The sequence below is a fragment of the Triturus cristatus genome, chromosome 2_1 (genome assembly GCF_964204655.1).
Source record: "Triturus cristatus chromosome 2_1, aTriCri1.1, whole genome shotgun sequence".
Lineage (NCBI taxonomy): Eukaryota > Metazoa > Chordata > Amphibia > Caudata > Salamandridae > Triturus > Triturus cristatus.
In genome coordinates, this window is record NC_140581.1 from 213,859,070 (window position 1) to 213,882,767 (window position 23,698).

Genomic DNA, 23,698 nt, shown 5'->3' on the forward strand with positions numbered 1-23,698 from the left:
GTCATGAGTGCATGGAGAGTACCTACACACACCTTTTTTTGCATTTTTTTATTTTTTAAAATAAATACAGCCAGGTAAACTATTTTAAGGACGAAAATTGGCAAACATGTTCCAGTAGACGATTTCTTTAAAAGATGTTTCTTGGATGTGCACATTACCAATATGAATTTGTTCATGTTTGGATTGCCAGCTGCAGAGGACCCCCACTGCGCGCACACATCCTTACCAAAAGATTGTTTTACTTCTTCCCTTCTTCCCCCAATAGGCACTCACTCCATTCAGTAACAAACACAAATGGGGTTTTGAAGTTCTTCTCCAGAGATGGCTTTTAACCATATATTTTAGTGCTCCACAAATGTGGTAGAAAGAGACCAGTCTGATTAATGAGGCTCCACAACCATTTTTCCACCCTTCTTCCCCGACATTATGGTTAATTTATTTTAGCTAGACTTTCTTATTTAGGGCACTAGAACAATTGCATTAGCACACTGTACAAATAAACAGCAAAAGCAGAGTATTTTACAAGATGTCAACCAACTATTAACATCCTACTAAATGAATGAAACTTGAATTATTCTGCAGCAGGAGGTCAGAGGTTACTACAGAAGAGTGAGAGGCTGGCAGGAGAGACAGAAGTGAGACCAGAGTTATGATAAGTGAGGGGATGTGTAAGAGATCGGGTCAGTAAAAGGTGTGTAAGAGCGAGGCATATCTCAGTGAGTGTCTCTAGTGACACAGAAACGAGTGATACTGTATTATTGAGACACAGTAGTGACATTTGTTTCACTGGTGCCACTAAATTAAAAAAAACATTTTTGCACAAATAACTGTGCCTCTTATTGGAGAAGGAAACAATCCCTGTCTATCACAGCTTGTGTTAGCCCCCTGATTATCGCTCATGAGCTCTTCAAGCAAAAATGTCAGAACAAATAATTCGGGCAACATTTGCTTCATGATACAAGACTGATTTCAGTAACGATTCCTGTGTCATTTTTAGCTCTTCTATAATCAAGCGACCTTGGTTTCTAAATGCAAAAGTGTTTTAGGAGTCTGAGACCCCCAAAAGCACCAGGACAAGAGAGCTGCATGCCTACAAACGGTGTTCTATTTTAACTCCAGAAAATTGGCACTTAAAGGGCATCAGAATTAACTATGGCGCACACTATATCCTGGAGCAGTAGGCATGCGCAATGCGCCTACAACATTTCAGTTTCAAGTACAGGAATGAAATATGCGTGGTGTGGCATTTAAAAGAGTCACTTTCAAAATGTGGGAAGGCTTTTATTTTCTGCCAGAATGGTCATCAGCTCTTGACTGTGTGCTAATGGGGAGTACACAGTGCTGACTAGGAACGGATCAGACGCACATTCAACGGTGCCAGTGAGTGTAACGAGCGGGCCTGACACTCTCCAGTGTGCTTGGGAAGGGGGGCTAGGGTGAGTTCCCGCCCAAAAGAAAATGTGTCCAAATTAAGCCCAGTGAGAGGTCAACTTTTCAAATGTATAGAGTAGATCTTGGAAGGCTGGATCATAGCAGCCTATCCAGCAGTATAAGTAGTCCCTTCAGCCTGTAGCCCAGGAGGAGTGTCAGAATCCCTGAAGCGCCAGGCCAGCCCTGAGTATAGCATACCTTAGTAGCACTTGAGTAGGTACATGTGGTTTTGCTTTCGCTAGTACGGCGGCTCAGTATTCATTCAGGACTTAGAGTAAGATGTCTTTGGCGAAAAGCATGAATTGTTCATGATAGTCACACATAATGAGACAAGAACTATAAAAATAGAACCGTGCACATCTCGTGAAGAAAACTACATAGTTCACTCGAACTCTAGTAAGTAGTGTCTAGTGATGTCATTAATATTGGGTTACGCAGCGCTAAACAACATTGTTATGTATAGAAGGCTTTGTAGATAAGAGTATTTATTGAAATGTCTTAGCAAAAGCACAAAAGACAGGCAAAAGAGGGGTCAGAACACTGTACGGTCCTTTGAAGTGCAACAGTACAGAAAGTATCAATAACAAAACAACGCATTAAATGATTACGAAAAAGCTACTAATAGGCCAGATCACTAGAGTGTTTATTAATTCTCAATAATGTCCACCAAGAATACATAAATGGTTTTACTGGATTTGGTAAGACATTCCAGACGGTTGGAGCATTCACACAAAAAGACTGCCTCATCTTTCTGGATTTAGCAAAACTTGGGGATTTCACGTCAAATTGATTTTGCTTCCAGAGTTTTGCATGTAACCTGAAATGATGTCCCTTAAATATATAATAAATAATGTGGAGTTTTTAGTGGAATAGCAGCATAAGTAAGTGGTGAGCTTTTAACAACTTACACATGTAAGAGCAGCAAGTGTATGATCTTGAGGCCCGCAGTGGTGTGGATGCAGTAGAGGCTACGCTCATAAGAGGAGGGAGAACCAACGCTGGAAGATGCGATACAGCACCATTTCCTGAATCCTCCCTAGACATGCCCAGGCCCTGTATTAGAATGTCAAAATGCTAATCCAGAATTATCACATTTTTCTGGAGGAAAGGAAACCCTATTGGTTCATTTCGCTCTAGGACTACAGTTCTCAATCATACAAAGCTGCTCATCGGGATGTAGGCGCATTTATAAGAAATTTCAGTAGCCAAGCTGGGGAGCAGAGCTAGGGAAGAGAGGTTAACAGAAGAAGGAATAAGGGGGATTGTGTTTGAAAATAAGAAGTCTACCGGAGACTGGTCGTATAGAACCTACAAAGAAGTGTCTCTTAAAGATGAAAGGGCGCGCACAACAATAGACCATTTGGATACAAATTGGAGAGGAGAAATAAAGATAGTAGAGCATATAAACAAAGATGGGAGGTGGCTGTATGATATATAGGTGTCCAGACACTGCAGTTTTAGTATATACAGAAACTGACAACAGATATATTTACATCACGCAGACAACAGAAAAAGATTGTTTTGCCTTCTATGCTCTAGCCATTTACATGCTTGCTTAAATAATACAAGTTTTACACTACTATTACGCTGCAATTTCTGTCCCATGTCCGCTTACATTCTGTTAGTGTTTTGTACTCCTAATTCTGAACGAAGCTTGGGGTAAGTAGCTAGTTTGTAAACAACGAGAGTGAGTGAAGTGAACAGGGGATAAAAGATAGTTAACACTAACAGCGGTAATAAAAGAAAGGAGTAGAGAGTCCACACAGGGCCAAGTGTACAATGTAAACAGTATGGAATGTGTGTGGAAATTATAGTTAGGGAAGAATTTGGTTGAAAAGAGAGCAATAAATGAGTTGCCTTAACACTGGACAGCAGAATGACATGGAGATTACAAAAATGTCTGGACAAGACTTTGCTTCATTGAAGTCAGAATGTAAGCAGAGTTTAAAACTAAATGCTTGCTGGACAGCCAAATAAAAATAGGTGGCCAGGCAAAGAGAAATGCTTTAGCTGTAAGAACTGAGATGTAATGTACGATCGATAACAGTTGAAACAGGAGTGGCGCATAGCCAAGATATATGAACAAGCATCTAAGAGAGGTTGGAAAAAGAAAAGAGGGGGTGGGATCTTCTACCAAATGTTAGAGACATATCTAGGTAACCTATTGTACTGAAGGTGGAATTTACAAAGATGGTCAGGCATTGTTTCAGATGAACCAGGATTAATCAAATGTGAAAACAGGTAGGAGGGAAATGGAGAACACTTATTAGGAATGATAGGTATTATTCTAATGAAATAAATAAATAAAGTGCATGTTAAAGGAATTTTAGAGCGCAGCGTGCATGTAGGAGCAATGCTGGAGCGGGAATGCATGAATAAATAAGGATTGTCAAGCAAGGAGAGTCGCAGCGGCCTATGTCTGGTGTAGTTAGCATCAACATGCACACGTTTACGCATTTCAATTTACATAAGACACTAGACGGTGCACATATCCACAGGAGTTGCTCAGAAGCAGCACTAACATGGTCCACAGAAGAGACTGGCAGGAATGCATTCTCAAAAGGTTTGACAGCAAATTCTCACCGTGGTGAGGGGCTGAAGAGACGCAACCCACCACCGACCATCAACAGACCATGCTTACCTACCTCCTGCATGCTTTGCCAGAGTGAGTAACTCCATTTTACTGCATCTCACAATGCAGATTTCCCAGTTATTTTACCTGCTAATACAGTCAAACAGTAAGGGGTTTCTCATTCACAGGAAATCCCTCTTAAACATATATTTCCCATGGTAGCAACTTTTCCTAAATGAGTTAAAAATGGAAACACTCAAAAAACTGTTTTGGTCCCTGAAGGGTTGTACTCGCTTTGACGTGCGGGCAGTGTGCATTGTTGTATGTTGAAGGTGGCCTGGCCTCGGTTTCACCTTCATGGTCATCTGTCCACTGCCTTCCTGGGATTATTGTCGGTTTCCGTCTAGAGAGACCTAGGTTTGAGTCGATTATAAATGCTTGGTTGGAATAACAGGTGAAATGCGAACGCACGCACTCCCTTGGATCCAAGTAGGCATCACTGTGCCAGGCTTACAGTACAGAGGGAGCGCCGAGGAGCAGGTGTGAAGGAACACTTTTAGTTTAAATTCCTCGGTATGCGACTGGCAGATTTAAATTCCATTCATGGAATACACAAGAATAAATTATTCCCATTTAAGAGCGCACACTCGGACGCAAATCAGAATTTAGGCAGGTAAGCTCAGAGGCGACATTGTGCCTTTTAAAGCATAAATCTAAGCTGAAAACATTTTCTCATCACCGAGGCTACGAGGGACGGATCTAAACACACACACAACGCTCGCTTGAATGCTTAGCCTTTGGAAAACACCATATGTGTTTCCTATGAAACCCCTGATGGTTCTCCCGCCCCACATGAAAGAGCACATTTTGGCACAGAAAGGTTTTTTCTGCTCGTGAAATTATGACGAACACATAAAACGAAAATCAAACTTCCCCGCGAATATTCATTCCATTTTCAAATCAGGCAAAGGTTGTGTTTCAATAATATCCATATTGTCAGCTAACAACCGTACACGCCTCTTCTGTCCCAACCGAAGGGACGGCCGGCACAATCGGACTCGTTTATCTGGGAAAACAAGGCACAGAGAATGAAGTTTCGGTCGCTCCTCGCCAGGCATCGAACACAGCAGCTCACAGCGCAGATGGGAAGCGCCCGTGGACGCTGAGCGCCGCTCCGCCTGCACGCGGCCCTCTCACGCGAGCGCGAAACTGACGCCGACAGAACGGACCGCATCGCACGGTGCGGCCGCCAAAGGCACTGCGAGCCAGGGCGCCGCGCCGCACGGAAAAACCGGCCTGGTGTGAATAGAAATCCGATCGGTAATGATTTCACCGATGTACACTGTAATGTAACGAAATGGAACCTTCAAATATTACAAGTGATTCTTTTGTGGAGGTGCTTATTAACTATACCTTTGGAAGTTATGGCTATTATCGACAAAAAATATTTTAGACTAATCGAAGATAAAATCTGCTTCACGTTTAATGTCAATTACTCTGTACACACGATTCAATAAAATGCAAATATATCCTGGGATATGCGACAATCTTTCATTATTGAACTCCAAGTCAAAGTCGGGAGTTTCTATTTATTTGGGGTTTTCTAAAGCACAACTAACCACCTACCAATGCTTCAGAGCGCTTTGCCTGTAGCTACATATAGAAAACGGATATTAGCATAGGGTAAAGTACACAGTTCCAATTCATAAAAGAACATTCTGAAGAATTCACCCAAAACATTTCACTTCCCTCTCAAATAGCCATGAGAAGTGGTACCGCCCGGCCTGAGAAATTCTGAAAGTCTTCAAGCCTAACGCCCCTGTGTCATTCATTTGGGGCACCTTGCTTCTGCTCTGTCCAGGGTCTCCCCCACTCTTCTTTTCATATAGTTGGATGGCGATCACAGCATGGCACGGTGTGGCAAACAAACGGCTGGCAGCAGCAATGTCAACCAGAGCTTAGGCATCGTTTCCATGCCCGCAATGACCCAGGCACAAACACTGCGCCTTATCATTCATCACACAGATGATCTAAGATCAGCTGCTTCACAAGCTGCAATTGGCACAACCAGCTCTACTGCACAAAATGCAGGCCAAAATAACATCATTCACAATAAATATCACAGAAGTAACTGAGGGGCCTCACCGCCATCTGCAATAATCTGACCGGTGTAGCAAGAGGTCAGAGTTCTCCACAAACCACCAATGACACAAATCTTATAGCATATATGTATAAATAGCTATATCAACTTATCTATTGTTATACACATCGCTAAACCTCTGTCACTAAAGTACAACCACCACAAATAGCTTTAACCAAATAGATTGATAGTTGTAGACAATCATGGTTAGGACACAGGCAAGGCTATAGGATATTTTACATTAAACAGGAACCACGCACTGACAAATGTCTTTATTTAAATGGCATTAACATTCAGGGCAGGGCTCCACTGGAGCCACGCAAGAAAACAGAGGATGCTTATTCTATACATTACATGAACGTCCTGTTTCATGTGCAGTATACATATGTCGGCATTCGCTGAAGTGTCCCCAGATTACTCGAGTCACAGCTGGATTACGCTGCCGACACCTGGCATCCCAGCCAGACATGGCGAGGACGCTCACGTCCTAGGTTCTATTCAGACCGCAGAAGAAAATGAAGATGTTCACTTAGGTTGCAGCTTATGCAAATAAATCCTGTGCGCAAATCTCCTTGCACATGCAAATCCGCGATCGGTGGCACGTCAATGCAGAAGCCATCCGCCACATAATGCTATAGCACCTTTATTTCAAAGCCGTGCACAAGTAAGGCTCTCAAAATTGTATGGACCCTTCCAGAGCTCTTCACTGGAGTGCCATGCCAAAGCAATGCAAACCAAACCTCTTCTAGGCAGGACAAGCAGCCTCCAAACGTTAGGTCACTTGATATTTTGGTCAAATTTCACTTCTTTATGTCTAAGGTCAAGTAATTCATTCTCCAAAACACATTCATTTTTATTTCTTTAGGTAGCCCACTTTAACAGATGAAGAACTTTGGTACTTACTGAGGAGGGCAAACCGGGAGGAACCTTTCGAACTTTCTTGGCTTGTACCTCTGTTAAAAAACGCAAACAGAAAGGAATATGAAGCCAGATTTTTTTGCTTTTACTACTGTGGCTAAACATCTACATACTTTCTAAATTTTCAAGAGGAAAGGTCTATTTTTGCCTTTTAATGGCATACATTTGATGAGAAACTAATACAAATGTGTTTCATTTAATTTCTACAATACTGTTTTAAAGGATAGGGGACAAGGTAAAGCAGCCATACACATGAAGGACCGTTATATATCCCAACAGGTTACTTTCTGTGAAAGTGAGCAGTTTCCATATTTTGGCGCGTTAAGCTATTTTTCATATTTTGGGTCACTGCTGTGGCAATGAACATCAGGGTATGGGACACTCACCCATGTTGCTACTGTGTAGCGTCCTCCGCCGGGGGTTATTGCTAGAATACTGAAAGTACTGAGAGCCAGGTTTTGTGGGTGATAGTGCTCCTGGGCTACCGATCTCCATGTCGCCACCAAGAAGACTTTGCTGAGAAGTAAAAGAAAAATATACACATGGCTAAATTATACACTTATTCTCTTGACTCTTAGGAACCAATATGGTTAATCTCAATTGCAATTTTTTGCTGCACCATCGCCAAACTCAATCTCTACCCTAGACACACCAAACTAAAGACAACATAGGTCACACCCTCTCCGCCCCCAAATGAAAATTATGATATTCTTACAGGTCTTTCAACCTTGGTACAGTATATCAAACACCAGTATATATATCACCATTATCAGTATGCATTATCGACTGGAGACGGATTTTCCAATCACCATAGTAGTGGATTTGTTTATAGTGTCTTTTGTGTACATTCTTTGTGGAATAGACATTTTCTGATCCACCCACAGAAAACTCAGGGCTGAAACGGTCTTAGAATAAGATCATTGCTCTTTAATCACAATCTTTGACTCCCTCACAGCATTATCTCACCCCTAAACACACCCAATACATTTTTAAGGATGATTTATTCCCAGAAACACATGATACATGGTAAAAATGCACATATATTCCTGCCCGCATGAACAATTAGAGGCTTGTCTTTCTCAATGGAAAACTACAATGAGATCAAATACTACCATCAGCAAAAGAAAAGAAAATATTCAAAATATGGATCCACTATTGAAAACCTCATGTCTAGCCTAATGGATGGACTGTTCACATATATCTAATGCATGCGTGAAACAAGACACCCCCCAACAATATTATCATTTTTATTGTACAATACATGGAAACTTACCCACGTCGTATAAACCCTCTGATTACAATTTGCATCGTGCCCATTGTTCCTTTAATTATTCAGATAAGCAATAACGCAGGTGTAGGCAGGAACCTCTGTATTAACAAATGTAGCAGTCCAAAAAGAACCTTTTCCGTGGAGACCCCAAAAGTCTAACTTTATCTTTACTTGTAATCAACTTTTTACCGACTGAACTAATTACTGTACTTGATAAAGTACAGAATGTGTTTTCCCTAATCTAAATTCTAATCACCGTGTCACTCACAACAGACTTAGTAATGCTTCACTAACACACTATTCACATGCAAAATACGCTAAATAGGCCAATTATGACTCTTCTCCCCTCCCTGGTTAACCCGCTGAGAACTGAAAAATCTCACAAGACCGGCACCCACTAAAACAAAGGGCCCTTGTCTTAAATGAAGTCAGTCTTTCTCGCCCGACAGAGCCCAACAAAAAGGAATGGCGTCTCCTGAAAAGAGCTGGGCAGAAAACACACACGCTAGGAATGCAGAAATTAAAACATCCCTATTTATTTGACCCAACTGCTAGAAATCGACCAAAATAATGCACGGATGGATGCACATTTGTTTTGTTTTGGACCATATCAACTTCCACTGCTTCGCACTGGGCGATTCCATTTTGTGCATCTCTGCTGCAGTCTTAAAGTCAGAGTGCTACAGTCAAACCCAATCCGCAGTCACTATAGCCCAGCCAAAGACAAACACGCACTGCTTTGGTCTGCAGTATTAGAATTTATGCAGACGCGTGGTGCCAAAGGGACGCAAACAAAGATGGGTAACATGCATAAGTTACAAAGCATGCAACACATTTTCAGGTGCAATTTATAAAAATGTACAACATTGCAGCTGTGATAGGAAGAAACTATTAAGTTGGTTGAGCAATGCGCACACTAAATCTACAGTTGCAGTGGGTACAGCGGGTGCATCAAATTTACATACGGAATACACAGAGGGCTTGAGAATATTATACAGGAAATATGAAAAGTGAAAAGTGGTACAGTTCAAACAAAATGAGCACATTTGCCGAGTCACACAGTAAACATCTCTTCACACAGATGGGAATGCCTGTCTCGGGCAGAGAGGTAAGGTAAGAATAAAGATTTACCCAATTTGGTAAGGATGGGTGCGTTCATCTCCCTCCCTTTCCCAGGTCAGCCCTGAACACGTCTACTGGGACCTGAAAAGGTGCCATCTTAACACACGGGCACGCTGGGCAGTTGCCTGGGAGCCCCATGCAGACGAGAACTTAACACTAATTTTCCGTTAAATACTTTGGAAAGTGCGAAACTCAAGATGCGCGCCATTAGGGCCCAGCACCCTGGGGTCCAGGCCCTGCCCACCTCTTGTGCCGGGGTAGCCCGATTGGCGACCGGGCGAGGCAAGTACTTCCGGGGCAGACGATAACGCACTTCTGACGGGGAACGGCAGTGGAGGGGGGGGGGGGGGGGGGAGCTAGGGCCTATTTAGGTAAAGGTGCCGGGGCCTCGTCCTCGTCCTCTCTTCCTCCAGCGCCGGCCCCGGTCGCATTGCGTCCACGAAGAATCTCCAGGATTGTCGCGGGTTTTCTTTCTCCCTCTTCTGCAGGTGGCGGTCGGAAAAGCTATGGAGTCGACGCGACATTGGTGGACGCACGCTCTTCGTCGATAAACAGCGAACATCTTCGCGGCGGTCTCAGGAGTTCGAAGACCGGGGAATTTGCAGCAGGAGTGCGGCGCAGATTAGGATGAGTGCGGCGAAACCGGAAAGGCTGGCAGTGTGGAGGGCTGAGAATGCAGGCACAAGTGTCAACGGCGGGGGGAAAGCCATTGGGGGGCAGGATACACTACTGTCCAAGCCAGGTAAATTGGCTTCCCATGTCTCGATGGACGTTAAAGAACAGATTTGGAAGGGTGAATTCATAGATATATTCTCATTATTCAGGCCAAAAAGGAGGGAAGTGGAGACTAAAAAAAAGGATGGGAAAGAAGTCTCTTTCAAAGACCGGAAACCAAGGGTTCAGGAATCAATCACGAATTGGCTGTTTGGTTCTAATGTATTTGCAACGGTGATGCTTGAAAAGAGGCCTGAGTTGGCGGTACCGTTGGTATTCTATGCTAATAAAATTCCCAAGGCTCACGCAATGTACGGCGGGATGGCATAGCTGGATTACAATAGGGATTTCAGATGGGTTGAGGACCCAGAGATGGGTTGGGATCAGACAGAAGTGAATGTCTGGTTAGAAAATGTTAACAACAAAACACCAATGAAGCAGCCCTTTTGGACTTCACAAAGGGGGTCAGGCGAGAAGAAAGGGACTTGCTGGGCATTCAACCGGAAAATATATACACAACCGGCTGGATCGTGAAAGTTTAAGCATGCCTGTGCCTTTTGTGGCCACCCATCGCACCCAGTATTCAAATGTATCAAGAAATCAAAAGACAGAGGTAGGGATCCCAAGGCATCTTCCCAATAGGTTGTTGCCCACGCCAGTTGAGATTGAGAAACTGATTTTCTGGCTGAATCAGTATCCCAAAAGGAATGCAGCCAAGATAGAGTATCAGGGATTTACCACAGGTTTTCGCATCCCCGCACAGGGGGTACTACCTGTTAGCCATTGCAATAACCTGCAATCGGCGCGCACACATTCCACTGTGGTTTCTCAAAAGGTTAGTAAGGGGCGGATAGCGGGCCCCTTCGCCACCTCCTCCCCCCCCTCCCATGGCCCGATTAGGTTTGTTCACCGTTGGGAGTGGTACCTAAGAAGGACCGAGGTCAATTCAAGATGATACATAACTTATCTGCACGTAAGGGGCGTCAGTGAACGATGCAATAGACCCAGCATTATGCTTGGTGACATATTCTTCCTTTGACACAGCACTGCAGAAGTTGCGTGACGTGGGCCCCAACGCCTTCATGGCAAAAACAGACATTGATTCAGCCTTCCGGCTCATGCCCGTGCACCCTGAGGATTACCACTTGTTAGGTTTCCAGCTGAATAACCAGTATTACTATGACAAATGTATGCCAATGGGGTGCGCTGTATCTTGTAAATATTTTGAGCTGTTTAGCTCCATACTGTATTGGTTGTTCACTTCTGAACAGGGCACACAGACATCGTGCATTATTTGGATGACTTCATGGTGATGAGCCCATCCTCGTCAGAGACATGTGGGCAAGCTTTGAGAGAACTGGTGTCCATGTTTGAGAAGTTTGGGGTGCTGTTGGCGCCTGGGAAAACAGTAGGCCCTGCGACATGCATGTAATTCCTGGGGATTGAGATAGACACAGTGGTAGGAGAGTGCAGGTTACCAAGGGACAAAGTGCAGGCCTTCTCCCAGGCAATTGATTCTGCACTTGCAGGAGCAAAGGTGATGCTGCATCAACTCCAGGTGTTGGTGTACCAGTTGAATTTTGCATTGTGCATCATCCCTATGGGGCGCCCTTTATCCAGATCAACTGCAAGAGCAATGTCGGACTTGACGCAGAAGCACCACCATGTGAGGCTGGGGGCTGAAGTGAGGGAGGACCTGAAAGTGTGGCGCAGTTTCCTGAAAGATTTTAACCGGAAAGTAGTGTGGCTGGCGCCACCAGTCACCAGCGAGGCCTTATGTTTGCTCACCGATTCAGCAGGTAGTGTAGGCTTTGGAGCAGTGTTGGGACCTCACTAGTGCAGGGACGACTGGCCGGCGGCTTGGCACAAGAGCGGGTTGACCAGGAACGTAGCCTTCTTAGAATTGTTACCAATTGTGGTAGCAGTTACAGTGTGGGCTGACTTCTTTAGGAATAAATCTATAGTTGTTTTGTCAGACAACATGGCTGTAGTAGAGGCTATTAACAGGCAAGGGGCTACCTGTACTCATGTTTTAAGGCTGTTAAAACACATAGTGCTGTTATGTTTGAGACTGAATTTGCTATTTAGAGCTGCACATATCCGAGGTGTAGAGAATCAGGTGGCTGATGCTTTGACTCGCTCCAAGTTGCAGGAATTCCAGAGGTACCATCCACAATCAGTGGACCAGATGACAGTGTTCCCGACATCTCTGTGGAGGATTGGAGCCCCGCATTAGCGGGTCTGGTAGGGGCCTCACTGAGCGAGCGCACCCGGAAGGGTTATTAGCATCATTTTAAGGCCTACAGGTTTTTTGTGCAGCACGCAGGGATAGTGGGCCTGTTTTCATCAGAAGCCATATGCAGTTTTTTACAGACATTGAGAGAGCAGGGCAGGCCTGTATCGTATACGAGGGCTCACCTAGCGGCAGTGGGCTTCTTTGCAAAACTGGAGGGAGTGCAGGATGCTGGGAGTTCGTTCTTGGTCAAAAAGGCGCTGGCGGGGTGGTCCAGGTTAGAGGGTGTGAGGAAGGATTGCAGAAGGCCACTAGACTTGCACACGCTGGGTGATATGCTGGCGCCTTGCAGACGGTGTGCTCTTCTGCTTATGAGACCACCTTATTTGTGGCTGCTTTCACACTAGCCTTTTATGGGGCTTTTAGATTGACGAATTGGTGGGAGCCACCAAGGAAGATTATGCAGGCGGACTGCAGTGGCAAGATATGAAGCTAGTTCGGGGGGGGGGGGCGGTCGGTTACATTGCATAAATCTAAGACAGATCCTTTGGGCAAAGGCACCATGATTCGTCTCAGACCGGCACCCGGAGCACGAGTGTGTCCAAAAGCTCGAATGGGAGCATATTTGGCTATTCGCCCACAGGGGAGAGAGCAAGCCCTGTTCATCCATGAACACGAGGGGTACCTGTCAAAATACCAATTCAGGGCGGTGTTCATGAGTTCCTTGAGGAGTCTGGGGTTAGATCCCACCGGTTACTCGTCCCACTCATTCAGAGTTGGGGCCGCGACTTTAGCAGCAGGAACCGGCCTGTCAGTGGATGAAGTGAAGCGTGCGGGGCGATGGTCCTCCTCATGTTTTAAACGCTATGTGCGGCCGGACTTATTGTAGTATGACGCAAGAATGTGCAGGTGTGACCACTGTAATGACCATTTCTCTGTCCGCAGTAGTATGCCCTCTAAGGCAGAGGTCTTCAATCTGTGGGGCGCGACCCACAGGGGGGCCCTGGAGTCATGGAAAGGGGGTCGCACATTTCCAGGCCTCACTTCTGCCTGAAATCCAAAATGTGCTTTTCCTTTTGGAAAAAGAGAACGGTTCGGGTGCTTCATTCTGAAAATGCTTCTGCTGAAGTTAATTGCTGAAGTTAATTGAGTCTCCTGTGCTGTGAAAAAATAGAGGTCAGGCAGACAAGTAAAACAATCCTTCACACCAGGATGCCTGCTTGGCTGAAGATGCAAATGCAGCTATGAGATAAAATGCAAACGTAAAGGGTGCTTGGGAGTGGTAATCACTCCAAGCATTGTGATTGCAAAGATTTGTTTTTTTTTACATTGGTAGTAGGAAGAGTTAACACCTGGGATGTGAAGTCATGCTTTTAATTGTAACTGTATTTACACAGTGTTTAGTACCCCTGAGGAGGGTTGAAGGGACAGTTATGCAAAAAAACAAATTGCATCACTTATGTACTGGTATTACTAAAATCTACATTTTGAAGGCTCCATTTTATCCTAAAATATTATTTAAAAAATGACTTACGCAGAACAAAATATTTTGGGGCTTACGAGATGCTTGTGCCGCATGAGCATCACTTTATAAAGCTTCAGCAGCGCAAGCGTCTCAATTATAACTATGTGGCACCGCAAAGTAACCCAGCGTGGATTTGCATGGCCTCATAGATATGGAGTAAGACAAAGCAGTGCAAGTTGCTGTGTTGCCTTACTCTGTGTCAAGTAGGTGTACCATGGGCATTGCGGTGGGTGTTCCCACGCAACGCCAATGGATTTTGCCAATGCCCCAGATTTACAAAAACGTGTAAACCTGGGGCAGCGCCAAAACCTTACGCCTACACACAGCAGGCATAACGGGGAGAAATTCTTTTCATTTCCCCTCATTATTTCCACTTTCCATGTGTGCTGCATTCTGCAACACACATAGAAAGAGTAAAGTCCCTCTCTGGATTGTTTTTGTGCAGGAAGGTGCCCCTTCCTGCACAAAAACAATCCTGCCTATGTTGGCACAAGGCAGAAATTTGTGTGCCAACGCAGCGGGAAAGGGCAAGAATGTACCATTTTTAATAATAAGGTACATTCCAGCCCTTTCACATTCGCATACGACAGCGCAGCAAGAAGACTTGCGGCACTGTCCTACGCCAATTCCTCATAAATGAGGCCCTTTGTTTTTAGCCACACCTTTGACCACGCCCCCACAATCACTAACCTTTGCTATGCTAAACACTGTTGAATATTTTCACACTGTAAATATAATTTGTTGTGGGAATTGGGGTCGTTTATGGTTATCGATAGTTGTCAATGATGAGGTGTATCAAGTTCTAGAAACTTTTGTCAGGAGGGGGTCCTTACGCCGAAAAGATTTTGACAGGAGGTCTCGGCATCAAAAAGTTTGAAGACCTCTGCTCTAAGGTGATATGGTTGTTGGGACACACTTTCGTGCTGCGGGCTGCTTGACGATTGCAGCAGCAGCGGGGGTCGAAACCGGCGTGTTTGAAGGAGATGTCATTCCATTGGCGAGGCACAGGGGGCCTGCGAATCGGGCAACTGCGGCGGCTGGTGGAGGAGACGGAGGCACACGTGGGACTTCAGTCTCTGGATTTAATTATCAGGGAGGCATTGCTGACTGAATTCGCATGGTTGGCAAGGACATTCCCTCGGGCGCGGATCGCATGTTCATGCATGATCCCGCGGCAGGCAAGGGGTCCTGGAGTGAGATCGAGGGCATTGTGTCAGTAAGGTGCCTGAACAGGGAGTTGGCGAAACTGTGCAGTGGGCAGGGCCGCCTGTGCCATATACCTCACAGACTGATCAGAGGTGACCAGATGTTTCATCGCGACAGCATGCATTTGTCAGACATTGGGACTGAGGTTTGGATCAACGTCATTTGTGCGGAACTTGTTCTGTTTTGGGGAGGGCGAAGGACCTTTGGGCCCTGGTCGCCCTTGTGGCGGTAAGGAGGCCACAGAAGATTGACTCACATTGTTAACGGGAGTCCTCTTGCAGACTCTCTAGGCCAGCACTCAGGGGAAGAGATGGGAAGCTCTCCGCAGAGAGAATGGGGATACCGGCTGGGGGTCAAGGGTGCCAGGTTACAATCTAGGGCATGGGGCAGCGGCCCCTGGTTATACCCTACGAGCCCCCTTGGTCAGCCTGGTGGTAGAGGGGTGGGACCGAAAGTGGCGGACAAGGACCAGAGGGCTGGGGCTCACCTCTCAAGGATACAAGTGGGTTGCGCCTTGCGTGGCTCTCAGTTGGGGGACGCGAGCCGGAGGGCCCCTTGGTGCTGGAGCGATAGAATGTGTTGTAGATAAGTCAGTCAGTTAGACTGATTGTTCACGATGCTAAGTTAAAAGTGTAAATATACACAATTCCTTAGGTCGGCATCAAAAATGTAAATAAGTAATTTTGATTTGTCATGTTTATGTGTGATGGTGCAAAATAAACATGGCAGTTTTACCCACAGTTCTGATTCATGTATTGATTTATGGGTTCAGGGGGGGCGGGGCAGGGAGCAACCTGGGGCGTCCGGGCTCTATTATTCCTGTGCGTGATTGTGTAGGCTGGGCCCAGTGCACTGCTTTGCCCGGGGACCTATAATGCTGTTAGGACGGCCCTGACCCGTACGCCCCATTCTATTCTCTCTTCATAGCAATGCTATTGAAAGACAGAGAGTAGGATTGGCAGGCTGAAAGTGTTAAGTGGGGAGATAGTGGGAACAAGGAATAGGCTATTCGTCTCAGCGCCATGTGAGGTTGTTAACTCTATAATTGTACATTACATATACATCCTTTCACTCACTCCGTTACACCTACCAGACTTGGATAATGTTCTATGCCTGCGGGTTAGAGGACTACATTGCATTTTCGATCACTATTAAATAAAAAAATACACTTGGAATATATAGGCTAGTTCAATCCACCTATGCTCAAGAAGCACAATTTTTCTTCGTCTGCTATCAGGAGTCATAAGTCTCTCTGGAGCTGGTCCTCTGGAGGAAGGGGGAGTGGGGGCAGCAGAAGAGGCTGTACACTCGTTTATGGTCAGTGAATCTTCATTATCTCACAATCATAGGCAAACCAATCAATGTATATAGAATCAGAGCAGCAGGTAAACTGGACAGAATAAGTGAGGACACCTAACTAACATGGCATCTGAACTCTCTGCAATAACTGCATCTTTCGCTCAAAAAACGGTATCAGCTCACCCTCAATAAACATTAGCAACTGAGCCTGCAGAAAAGAAAATGCCAGGTGCTTGAGAACACAGTCTAGGAGACCACATCAATCCCTGTGGTAGATGGTGAGAAACATAAGAAACACCACAGACCCGGTTTCCAGGCCACCCTCGCCAATCAAAGGCAAAGAACTGGCCTGAGACAATCGGATTTGCGTTTGAGAAACAGTTCTCAAGCCATGTTTATTACAAAATAGCATTGAAAACAATTGATTACCGTCACATAATTGTACATACATAAAAGCATACATTACAAAAAGTTTTGAAAACTTCTATAAATGGGAATCACCTAGCCCAATTTTGAAGTCATGTTTTGGCCACTCCGCTGGTCCTTTGAGCACCAGCTAACCACTGGGTCACCCAGATATAGTCTTTGCAAGGTGAACTCCCCTGCTCCCTCACATGGAGGGGAGCCAAAGGGCATCAAGTCAGCTGAACTCTTACAAACACCCATGCCAGAGGAAGCCAAACAGAGATACCCTCTGGCACTCTTAGGGAGATCGGTCTGGGCAACCGGGACTGGATTTTTGTCCCCTAGCACAAGCTCCAACTCCCTCCAATAACCAGGACAATGCCATGAAGTACCCAGAGACCCAAGGACAATCACTGCACTGCACGTCCCTGGCCCTGCCTTCCAGACCGTATTTTTCAAAGAAAATGAGCACATTTGATCAAAGGTTTAAAGCCAAATGTTTCCAGAATAAGCCTGCCTTCTTGTTCCAGCTGCCAAGGTGTCTACTAGCTTAGTGGCCAGACCTGACTCCATCACCGCAATAAATACGACAAACACGAGTTTACACATAGTGGAAATCAAGATGGAGCAAATTAAACACCAAGAAAAATCCTGTATACCCCTTTCCCCCAAATCGTTAAACTAGGGAACGGGTGTGTGGGTTAAAGAAGCTAAAGCCGAGGGCAGCAGGTCGCATCAACGATCGGCAGGGGCACAGCTCTTCAGAAAGTTATGTGGGTGTTCTCCACAACCCAACGCTTAAATACCCATGCCCGCAGTCAAGGCAACCCCGCTGACCTCTGGTTGCCATTGGGCACCAAGTGTGCTTTCCGGGCAAAGTAAAGCGCACAAAATTTAAACCAAAAAACCAAGCGGCAAATATCACTGGTGTGCCCACTTTCCCGGGCCAAGTATCAGCCCCACCTGTGGCTGAGGCCTGCTAATATGGCATTGCCCCTCTCTTCACAGGTAGGGGACCAAACCGATGCCTGTGGTAGATTGTGAGAAACCTAAGAATTCGCACAGGCCCAGTTTCCGGGCAACCCTCAGCAATGGAAGGCAAAGAATTGGCCTGAGACAATCAGATTAGCATTTAAGAAACATTTCTCAGGCCGTATTTATCACAACAACAAGATAGCATTCAAAACATTTGGCTAATGCCACACAATTGTACATACATAAATAGCAAAAATTGTTTGGAGAACTTCTAAACATGGGAATCACCAAACCACATTTGGCCACCCCACTGGTCCTTAGAGCACTGGCTAATTGACTTGGGATCACAAGTGCTAACCGCTGGGTCCCACAGATATACTCTTTACTCCCTCACAAGGAGAGGAGCCAAAGGCCATCAAGTCAGCTGCGCTCTTAAAAACACCCATGCAGAGCAACCCAAATAGAGATCTTCTCTGGCACCCTTCGGGAGATCGGCCTGGGCAATCAGACCGGATCTTGGTCCCCTGGCACAAGCTCCTACTCCCTACAATCATCAGGACAATGCTATAAAGTACACAGAGACCCAAGGACAATCTCTGTACCACATGTACCTGACCCTGCCTTACAGACCGTAGAACTACTTCTCAAACTTGATCAAAGATTTAAAACAAAATGTATCCGGAATTCTCCTGCCTTCTTGTTCCTGCTGCCAAGGTGTCTACTAGCTTTGTAGCCAAACCTGACTCCGTCACCGCAACAGGTATGGTTGGTTAACTGACAAACCGGGGCTCCTCCATAGGTCTACCCACCTGTGATCCAAAGAAATGTTGCATTGAAATGGCCAACAGAGATTCCAAAAACATTTCATTACCACAAGCAGATAGGTGTACACCATCTTTGTGAAAGGAAGTTTTGCTCCTTAGGTAACCATAAGGAATTGTGCTAAGAATGGCTGTATTAAGGAGATTCTTCACTCTACTTTTCAAGCGCTGCACTGACTCATTAAGCCCTTTGATGGAAGACCTATGTGTTACACACGACGTGGAATAATATGGGACCAAGCAATCCCCGCCCCAGGGAACCTCTTAGCTAGCAATGGGATCTCCAAGCAACTTCTCGAAGACGCCTCTTCTCACCAACTACGCTGGATTTTGTTACTATCTATATGGAGAATGATAAGTGCAGGTGGCTGAAGCCTCCTGCCCTCAACCTCCTCTACTAGCTTGCACAGTCTATCAAGTCGAAGATCCCTTTGCCGACCCCAAGAAATCGCATTCCAGCATCAGCTGCTGGTCTATGAAATAGACTCCACTCATTTGTGCGGCGAGAAGGATCCGTTTTTGAGTGATCAAGAATCCACACACTGGCTGCAGCCATGTGTCCTAACACACAGAACATTAGAAAGGAGAAGAAACCGTTAATGGGTTGCCTACAATGAGGGCATTCATTACCCCATATCCAGAAGCACAAAGCATTTATAGCAATTGGACCTCCACCTCCCAATTTATCTGACCGTCTCTGCATTGAGACGTACTCCCAACCGCTGACGTTGCTACCCTGATCTTAAAGGAATGAGAACCATAGTTAATTGGTTCTAATCCGGCCTCGTGCAATGCCGTCCTCATCACGTTATTAAACTGGTATCTTGGGCGTGCTATACCAGAGTCATGCACTAATGGCGAGGGGTAGGCACACTTTTACTGGGGAGTGAAAAAAATGATCAGTGATCTCACTGTCACATTACAAACACTATTTATCTAGGGTAAAACCCTTTGTTTGCAGAGTTTGTGAATTACCCATTTCCAGTCTCCTGTCTATGGGAATGTGAAGACCAAATTAGTAGTCCATCTTCTCTGGCAATATTAATGGTTCCCTCTAGTTAAATACATTTAAAAAAAAAACTATGGCCAGGCACCCAACTTTATCACCCAGCCACTTCCATCTCGTTAGGTAACCACAGGCATAAAGCTAGTCTCTTAAAATTCTACCGGTAACTCAACAGACTAAGTACATACATGTTAGGAATAGTTCCTCCACCACCGAAGCATCTCCCTACAAAACACCTTTACATTTTCACTTCATCTTAAGTCAAACAATCTGAACTACAGGCAGGGACTCGAGACTCATCAGTTGTACTGTGCATAATTATTCTACCTGGTGATCACTAAAGTAGGTTGAAGATCAACCTGGCCTGTATTGCACACTTTCCAACTCCCCTTCGAAACCTAACTATTTCATTTCTGTCCCAGTCATAAAAACGACTTACGACTGTAGGTAAAAACTTAAGGACTGTCACATTGACAAAGGAGCAAAATTAAGTGACAAAGTATTTAACCGATGGACAGGTTTCTTGGAAACCTTTATAATGTCAGACTTTATGAATTTTGAAAATTAGTTCTAGACCATGATGAGGAAGTTTCTAGTACCATGGGTTGGCAGTCTACAGTTCCTTTCAAATTCATACAGAGTAACAGGCTGAAAAAAGAGCTTTTCATATCTTCAAAATATTTTGTTCTGTGAAATTGAAATTACATTCGGCTTCTGCATCCTCTAAAATGTAAATACTCATATTTGTGGGACGTCAGGAATACCATTTGAGCCCAATGGGCCAGCTAGGGGACTTTTTTTTTTGATAAACAATTTTTTATTGATTTACAAAAGAAATACGCCAGCCATTCAGCACAACCTCTTGAAGATCCAGGATTACATGTAGGAGTATGCACAACTCACCTTACATCCAGTGTTAAAACACAATTTCTTAAAATAAACAATCCCCTTTTTAGGATTAGACCCGCCCCAGCCACTTCCCCCAGACTCTGCGAAATTTCTTGGGACACCCACGAGCTTTATACATAACTTTCTCTTGTGTGGCGCACCAGTCCACCGCAGTCCGCCATCGCCCCACACTCAGGGGCTCAGGGCGCTTCCAGGAGACCGTGATGTCTCTCTTGGCGACCACCATAGCTGTGGTTAGAAACACCTTCTCATTCCTAGACCCACCCAGCCCATCAGTGATGCCCAGGAGTGTGTGCTTTGGATCGTGGGGGACCTCCAACCCCAGGATTTCGGTGAGTTCTTCTTCAATTTCCTTCCAGAACCGTGCCAGGCGGGGGGAGGCCCATACCATATGCAGGAAGTCGGCTGGTACGTGACCGCACCTATTACAGGCTGGGGTCGAAATGAGCCCCGTCCGATGGAGGCACTCCGGGGTGAGATATGCAGTGTGCAAATAATAGAGCTGCACCAGGCGCAGCCTAGCGGATGCGGTGACTGTTCTAGGGGCCATAAGGGCATTGCGCCAATCTTCCTCCTCCAAAGGGCCATCCCATTCCTCCCAACGAGCCCGCAGCTGGTCTAAGGAAGTAGGTGTGTTGTTGACCAGTGTACGATAAATACGGGAGATGCCTCCCCTCCCCAAGTCCCCAAACATTATCTGAGCTTCGGGAGGGCTGTGATCAGGAAGTCGTGTGCCTGTAGTGAGGTATATGTGCAGGGCGTGTCGCAATTGCAAATACCTGTAAAATTGTGACGGGTGCAGCGAGTATCTATTCTGAAGGTCTTCGAAGGAGTGCATATGGTCCCCCACCCACACATCCCCCAATTGCGAAATACCCATCAGGTCCCATGCCTTGAAGCCTTGCAGATCATTAACGTCTTTGAGCCAGGTCCCGTGCCACAAGGTTGTGCACTGGGTCAGTGTGCGTGTCCATTTAGTGTGCCACAGTGCAGCCCGCCAGGTCAATAGCCCAGAACGTGTCACCGCTGTTAGGAAAGAAGGAATAGGGGCCCCGTACATCATTGAGTAGATCTTGGCAAGGCCCAACTCCCCCAGCTCAAGCCTGTACGCCGGGTCAGACCAACCCCCCGTGGAACCAGTCGTGTATAGAGAGAAGTCGCGTGGCGAGATAATACAAGTGTAGAGGAGTCATTCCTAGATCCCCCATCGAACGAAGGGATCCTGCAGGTAGTTAACGCCAGACGGGGCCTACCCTTTCCACACAAAAACGTATTAATCATACCATCCAGCTCACGGAACCAAGCTGTAGAAAAACACATAGGGGTGTTTTGAAGAAAGTAGAGGAAGCACCATCATTTTAAAAAGAGCCACCCTCCCCATGGGGTTCAGGGGTAGCGACTGCCACTTCTGAAGGTCTGCCTTGACACGTTTTACCAGGGGAGTCACATTGAGGGCCCAGCTCAGCTCAGGGAGCAAGGTCATCCATATCCCCAGATATTTGAAGGATAGTCGGCGCAGGGATATCTCTGATTGCCAATCGAAGCACTCCCGGGATACGTGGAGGGGAACCAAAACCGACTTGTCGGGGTTCAACCGGAGGCCCAAGGCCCGCTCGAAGGAGTGCAGAATGCGAAGACAATGGGGACCTGACTGGGCGGGGTCTGCCAAGTAGATGAGGACATCGTCCGCGTAGAGGGCGATCTTATCCGGTTCATTATGGAGCCATTCTCATCCCGCACGTGTCCACACGACCGCACCGGTACGCCAAGGGCTCCATCACCAACGCGAAGAGCAGGGGGGATAGAGGACAACCCTGCCTCGTTCCCCTGCAAATAGAAAAGGGTTCCGACGAGACCCCATTCACTAGGACCTGGGTGCGCGGGACGGCATAAAAAACCCTAACCATGGCCCGAAACCGAGGACCGAGCCCCATCCCCTCCAGAACATCACCAAGGAACCCCCAGTCCCACCGAGTCAAAGGCCTTCTCAAAGTCTACAAGAAGAATCGCCAGATACGGGGTGAGGAGATGACGGTGGGCCAAAGCAGACTGCAGTCGACTAAGACAATGCCAGGTGCCGCGTGAGGGCATAAATCTGCACTGGTCAGGATGAACCAATGTGGACAAGAGAGGTTTGAGCCGCTGGGTGATTGTGGCAAACAGTTTGACCTCAGTGTTAATGAGTGAGATAGGGTGATAGTCGGCACAGCGTGACAAGGGTGGTAGGGATTTAGGCAGAACCACAATAGTGGCTATATCTGTCTCCAGGGGGGAAGGAGCCTTTTTCCACAGCTTTCCCGATATAGACCCACAAGATGGGGGACCAGAATGTCCCGATAGTGCACATAATATTCTTGGGGGAGACCATCTGGACCCTGCGTCTTACCAGAGGAAAAAAGGCTAATCGCTTCCCCAATCTCCTCCCTGGTGATGGGGCGGTCCAGATCAGCTTGAGTAGTAGAGTATACACACGGAAGGTTTCCCCGCCCCGACCTCCAGCAGGTCAGCGAGAGAAAGGGTTGGAGGTCTGGCCTCGTACTGTTGATGATAGTAGGTGGCAAAGGCAAGGGCCATGTCCACTGGGGACCGGCACATCGAGCCATCCTACGCCACGATCTCGGGAATAATACGGTTTGCCCTGGGATATGTGGCTAGGCGGTGAAGGAGCAACCCATTCTTGTCACCCCAGCCATAAACCCTGGCCACGGATGAACGGCAAAGGAGTTTAGCCGCATCCAGCGACAACTGCTTGATCTCCGATCGGAGCCGGGTAAGGAGTCTTACGTCGGAAACGTCCGGGGAACGGGCCGAGGAACGCTCAAGACGCAGAGCCTGCGCCTCCCGTGTAGTGATTTGTTCCAATTGGGCCTGGCGTTGAATCTTAAGCTGGCCCTTGGCAACCCCTCTAATCGTGGCCTTGCCCGCTTCCCATAGGGTACCCGGGAGGAAACAGACCCATCATTAGAAAGAAAATAGTGTTGAAGTTCCCGCCCCACCACCCTCCGGAACTCCATATCCTGGAGGAACCAGGTGTTGAGCATCCATGTTTGCTGGACGAAAGCAGGGGGAGGACCCACGCGGAGCATCACCGGAGAGTGGTCAGAAATGCCCCGGGCAAGGAGCGAGGCATCTTGGATCAGTAGGCAGTCAGT

The 23,698-nt window shown here is 46.3% G+C and overlaps 1 protein-coding gene across 28 annotated transcripts in view; it reads right to left on the reverse strand.

The window, feature by feature from the left end:
* TCF4 (transcription factor 4) overlaps nucleotides 1-23,698 on the reverse strand; it is an 886,011-nt gene that overhangs the window by 351,655 nt on the left and 510,658 nt on the right. For 24 of the 28 annotated variants that reach the window (XM_085630087.1, XM_085630081.1, XM_085630059.1 and 21 more), the window contains 2 exons: nucleotides 7,448-7,577; nucleotides 7,047-7,096 (listed from right to left, as the gene is read on the reverse strand). The exons of the other annotated variants lie outside the window; for them this stretch is intronic. In XM_085630087.1, coding sequence (XP_085486213.1) covers nucleotides 7,047-7,096; nucleotides 7,448-7,577 — 180 coding nt within the window. The remainder of the gene's footprint in view (nucleotides 1-7,046; nucleotides 7,097-7,447; nucleotides 7,578-23,698) is intronic. 28 annotated transcript variants of the gene reach the window in all.